Source organism: Myxine glutinosa, chromosome 9, assembly GCF_964187855.1.
Source record: "Myxine glutinosa chromosome 9, kmMyxGlut1.1, whole genome shotgun sequence".
Taxonomy (NCBI): domain Eukaryota; kingdom Metazoa; phylum Chordata; class Myxini; order Myxiniformes; family Myxinidae; genus Myxine; species Myxine glutinosa.
This window is the reverse complement of record NC_136269.1, coordinates 69622228-69628227: the sequence shown is the minus strand read 5'-3', so window position 1 is coordinate 69628227 and position 6000 is coordinate 69622228. Positions and strand designations below refer to the sequence as shown.

Sequence of the window (6000 nt, the reverse complement as noted above, 5' to 3'; positions counted from 1 at the left end):
AGAGACAGAGAGAGAGAGAGAGAGAGACTCTTCTTCCTCTCTCCTCCTCCAAAGCGCACTAACTCCACGACCCAGCCAAACAACCAAAACTAGCGTTCTGCTCAAGTCCACGAGCAAAATCGCACCAGCATGCACAAAGTAAAAATGGCGCAGCCTTCTTGTTCGTGCCAGGAGACCGAAAGAGGGAGTTTTCTTCTTCCTTCCTGAACCTTCTCGTTCTGACGTCACCCTGACGTCACGCCGACCAACGGCAGAGCTCCCTCGAAACACCCCATGTCCTCTCGACCAATGACAAAGCTCGGGGCATGGCCTACCGGTTACAATCCTTTGGAGGCGGAGTTTAGCTGTCGATTGAGAATGTTCGGCTTCTGTCGGCATGGTGTCGGTTACGGTTGGTTAATGGGCGGTTTTGCATGGCCGGCCTTGTAAATGTTTAAAAAAAAAAAGGTGGGGAAAAGCCACAGGAGGCAATCACAACCTGTGATTTTAAGACACATAAACAACCTTAAGCTCCGGTTTCCCTACTTAATACATCGAGATGCCTCCTACACGTCCACGGTCCATGCTAGTACGACACAATCCTATCTGTACTAGGATATTTCTTCCTCTACCCCGACAAATGTAACAGTATTTTAGTATGATGGCTTGAAGCCAAAGAGGATGGCCATTGGCCAGTCTGTGGCAGACTGAGGTCAGCTTTGTTACATGGTCAGCCAAGGAGAGGTTATGGCTGATGAAAGCTTGGAAGTTCAATAAACTACCTCTGGTGCACAGCCATGAAAATAGATAGGTGAGTTATTTGCCGATCCTTCCAAAGTGAAAGGATGAGACTTGCCAGGATTGATGGAAATGTTCCATTTGTCAGACCACATCAAATCATTTCCAGATCAGCAAAGAGTGACGTAGTTCTGTCTAGCTGTCAGTGCAATGGGGTACTGCACGACACAATGTGGAGTAATCTGTAGAAAATGGAAGACAATGCTTTCCAGAGTATCAGAGAGGTCATTCATGTAGACCAGGAATAAATCAGGGACAAATACACAGCAGTCAGGCCACTCTCCAGTTGGAAAGGAGAGGAGAGATCAGAAATGACCGACCTCATCGTCGCCCATGAGAGATAATAAATCAAAGGGAGGCGCAAATCTATATGTGCCAAGGAAAAACTTTGTAGGATGGAGGATTTCGGCGGTCGGCAGTTGACTTTGGAGGCCAACTTTGAAATGCGGATTGCCCAAGATGAAGAATGAGAGTGAGACCTTTGATTTTGAATGACTAAAGCCTCCTCAAGAGGATTATGAACAAAGTAGACAGGAGGGTTTGCCAGACGGTGCTTTCGGAGGGAGATAGTGAGAGTGTGAGATTTGGCAGTATTGAAAAACATATTTACAAGCGTTTGGCCAGCTTGTGATTTTGTCAATGTCTGAAGAGGGAAGAGGCTGCAGCTTGCCTGTCTGAAGGATGAGGGATGTCACAGCAGAGGGTGGAGTCATCAGCAAATTGATAAAGAGGATTTCCCAGAGAATCAGAGAGAGAGATCATTTATGAAGATCAGAAATAGGACTCTCCAGTAGTCTAGTTCAAATGAGTCTTTTCCTCAGGGTAGATCTGGACATTCCTAACATTGGCAAGCATAAGGACAAAGTCAGAAAGGATAGTAACAAATGGATGCATGTAATTTGGTGATCTCACCCTTGTATAATTAGACAATCAGATGTCCAACACTGAGGGCAGGTCTGCGCAAGAGTCAAAAGAGGAAGGCTTTGTACTTTCCCTAATGCTACACCATGCTTTCTCAAAGAAGTACAGTTTTGCAAGTACAGTAAGGTGACCATGCTTTGCCAATCAAACTGAGCCAGATCCAAAGTGTGGCAAACCAATTGTTCTTACCAGTTCCTGTGCACAGGTGTCATCTCCAAAATAACTGATTAATTATTCTTCAATGATTTTTTTTTTTTAATCTACAAATGTGGAAAAGAATGTTGCCCAAAATAGCACTGCAATTTCTTAATGACACAGCTGGCTGCACGATTTCATGGACTTGCATGATTCGTGAAATCATGACTAACCGCAGCTGAACCAAATTTCAACGACAACATTCAACTACAAACACCGTTTTATCATGAATGTATATATTCGATTTAACATTCGTTTCCTTTGGCCCTTAGAAAATTATGAAACAGAAAATGTGTATGTCATAAATACTCAACGATTATTGTGCTTCATGCTCACAACTGTCACCACTTTTGGGTGGTGGTTCAAAGGAATGCTTAATTTTAAAAGAATGTATTTCCTTAGGACTGTAAACCAAACTCTTCAGCATAATGGTTTGAATGAACAGAACGTTGATCGATCGAAGGGTATTAACCAGTGTGGGAAGCCAGGAGAATCTGAGGTTTTTGGCATTTAAACCTTCATCAGAGAAGAACAACCTTTTGTCGGAGCAGGTGGTGAGACCTGCACATTGCAGTCGAATAATTACTCTCCACCCCCTGCAGTCATATAATTACCCCCCGCCTGCCAATTTCCCCGCCTCCTCACCACCTTGGGAAGATACACAATACCAGACAGTGCACAGTGCCCGTACAGCCCAGGATCCATGATTGAAACTTTGGACCTGTGTTGTGCCTGCTGGCCAGCTATTAATCAATTTGAAGATGATGGTGCCTTCATTTTTTAATAAGAATCTTTCCAAGGACAACCTTTTTTGCATATCAACACTTTATATATATATACAGAAGTCCAAGCTCATGGAGGAGCTAAAGACAAGTTTCCAAACTGACTGGAGGTGGTGGGGGGCAAAGGAGGGGACCCACAGACATATTTGTAGACTAGAACGGCACCCCCGCATAGAGCGCATACCTCCGCCAGGCTGAACAGTTTCCGTTTTCTATCCCACTGATAGGCCATATTTGGATTCGGATGTTTACCAAAATTGAATTGATTCATCCTCATCACACACCCAACCAGTCCACCAAGTTTTGTCCGAATCTGTCCACATCTTTTTGAGATATCGTGCTATATAATCGGTTTAAGCCCTATCTCGCAATGGTGAAGAATCACGTAAAAATGTCGTATCCAGATCTGGATCTTCACCAAAATCTAATCAATTCATCCTTGTCAAATACGCAACCTGACCAGCGAATTTCATCCAAATCCGTCTACAACTTTTTTGGGATATCCTGCACACAAACAGACAAACAAACAGACAGTGGTGAAAACAGAAGACATAACTGCCGTCCACATTCGATGGTGGAGTAAACAAAGCAATGCGACCGGATATAGCACTCATTTACAAAAAAGGAAAATAAAGCATTGCTAATTGAAGTTTCAGTACCCAGTGATTTTGTTCGAAATAACGCAGAAATAAAGAAAATGACAAAAAGTTGACAAAGGATACAAAGAAAATGACAAAAGATATCTCAAAAGGTTGTGGAAATGGTTTTGATTGGATGTTGATGAAGCTTTTAATAAAAGTGATTCACATTCTTCACCACTGAGAGATGGTGAATATATTTCAGGGCCAAAAACAATATAAAGCAAGATATTTCATAATGTTGCGGACCGATTATGACAAAACTAGGTGGATGAGTTGGTTTGGCGACAAGAACAAGCCAATTAGATTTTGGATCAGGTCCGGATACAGATATGGCCTATCAGTGGGATACAAAACAAACTGTTCAGCCTGACAGAGGTACGCTCTCTACCGAGTGCCATTCTAGTTTAATTTCTGCAGTTATGTGCAAACAACCTTAAGTGTCCCACATGTCTATATTGGGTGACTGGAACCATTTATTTGGTAATAGCACCATCAGAGAGTTTTGAGGCCCTGCAATATCCAAAGTATAGAATGGATGGTGATGAAAGGGGGTAAATTGAGAAAAGCAAAATATGAAGTGTAGAGACAAAAAACGATGGGGGAAGGAAGCAGGGGCCAAAATTCATTTTTATGTACATAATATGTAGATCACCAAACAAAAATCTCACCAGAGAGAAAATAACCCACATTTTGAATTACATTACCTGTGGATATTTACGACAGGGTTTGCAACTCCTAACTTGCGAATGCATATCGGACCATGATTAAATTAATAATTTGACTCACCAGTTAAATCACAGAGGTGCAGCTGCATCCCTGCTTATTAGGATGGGATTTTTGAATTTATCCCAGGGGTCTGGCACACAATGGCCTACTCTTTTCGAAATATGAAGCGAGACCTTTAATGTCCACGAGTGAATGCGAGCAGATGGGAGACACGGATTAACGCGTCTCCAAAGGAAGGGGCATTTATTGATAAAACGACGCCTGCAAAGCATCGAGACGACAACTTATCGTTAGGCTGGGAATCAAACACAGACTAAACGGGTCAAAGGGATAACGTGCTATCTCTGAGCTGTCCTGTCATCCAAATCGGCAACTTAAATGACACACAAACAGCATTCTGCAGGTCATATTAGGCTTCAAATTAAATTTTGAATATTATCAAATAATGGCTTAGATATGATCAGAAGTCATTACTTCTGGGTCAAATTCCCCCCAAAAAAATCCACAGCATCATCAGGCTTAATCCAATTGCCAACATTTGATCCATGAGGAGGGAAGAGTAACTGCAAGTAGCTAGTGTAATCTCAGTTTTTGGAAATCAGAAACCATCCAGCATGCGTTATGCCGGTGTAAAGAAAGGCTGACATTGGAATGTGACACAAAGAACGCATCAATACACCGACTACAAATACAAACCCAGGCACCAGCACATGCATAAAAAAACAAAATAGCTCCAAAAGGCTGCAATATCTCAAAATTAAGTATTGCATTACAAAACCTCCACTGAAATGCAAAGAAAACGTTACTAATCCTGACCTTGTCGGACCAGTGAGCGTGACAACAGCATAAGGATCACAGCGATCGTTCACAATCGGCAGACCTTGGCACTCCAAAACCCTGTAACAGATAGGTGAGTATGCAAGTCATCATCATTTTGTATGCAGCCTGTGGCTGCTGATTGCATCATTGCTGGGGGTGTGGCTATGCAGCTGATGCAGTGCCCCATTTCCAGAATGCGTGTACCGACTTTGCCGACCTCAGAAGGACGACAGGCTGCATCAACCCACCTGGTGTTATTTAACGACATGGCAGGGACTGAAACTCAAGACCCAGAGATCTTAAGGCAGCCACTTTGACCCTTAGGCCAACAACAGGCTAGAAGTTTGCATTAAAAACATTAAAATCAGGCTTGCAACAAAGACTAGGAATAATTTTTGACAACAAACAAACAAAAAACTAAGTATTGCATTAAAAAAAAAATTGTACCAACTAAAACCATAAAAATATCCATTAAACAAAAATGCACTGTTCTGCACTATTTCATTAAACAAAAAGGATTGTCTGGTCTATGTAAGATCGATGAAAGTAAAACAGCACAGCCTGCAATAAAAGGTGGAAGAAGAACTTTCACAAGAATAACTAGAACGGCACTCAGTAGAGAGCATACCTCCACCTGATTGGTCATATCACTCAATGGCAAAGACTCACTTTAAAAATTCTACTTGCTGGATCCGAATCCGGATCTTCACCAAAATTGAATCGATTCTTCCTCGTCACAGACACAACCTGTCCAACAGGTTTCGTCCAAATCCATCCATAACCTTTTGAGATATCCTGGTATGTATAGTTTTTGGCCCTATCTCCCAATGGTGAAGAATCACTTAAAAAATTAAATAATTCTCATATCCAAATACATATTCAGATCTTCACCAAAATCGAATCGAATCGTCCTTGTCAGACACCCTTGACAAGTCAGATGTCAGACTGTCAGACTGTCAGACGTCCTTGTAACTAGAACAGCACCCGGTAGGTCCACCAAGTTTCGTCCAAATCCGTTCACAACTTTTTGAGATATCCTGCTATGTATCGTTTTTGGCCCTATCTCCCAATAGTGAAGAATCACTTTTAAAATTCTAGTAGCCGGATCCGAATCCGGATCTTCACCAAAATCGAACAAT

General features: G+C 42.1%; 1 protein-coding gene across 2 annotated transcripts in view; it reads right to left on the bottom strand.

The window, feature by feature from the left end:
- Positions 1-6000, bottom strand: part of LOC137435329 (ras GTPase-activating protein 3) — a 267088-nt gene that overhangs the window by 114947 nt on the left and 146141 nt on the right. For both annotated transcript variants that reach the window (XM_068129019.2, XM_068129020.2), the window contains exon 6: positions 4859-4939. In XM_068129019.2, the coding sequence (XP_067985120.1) occupies positions 4859-4939 (81 nt within the window). The remainder of the gene's footprint in view (positions 1-4858; positions 4940-6000) is intronic.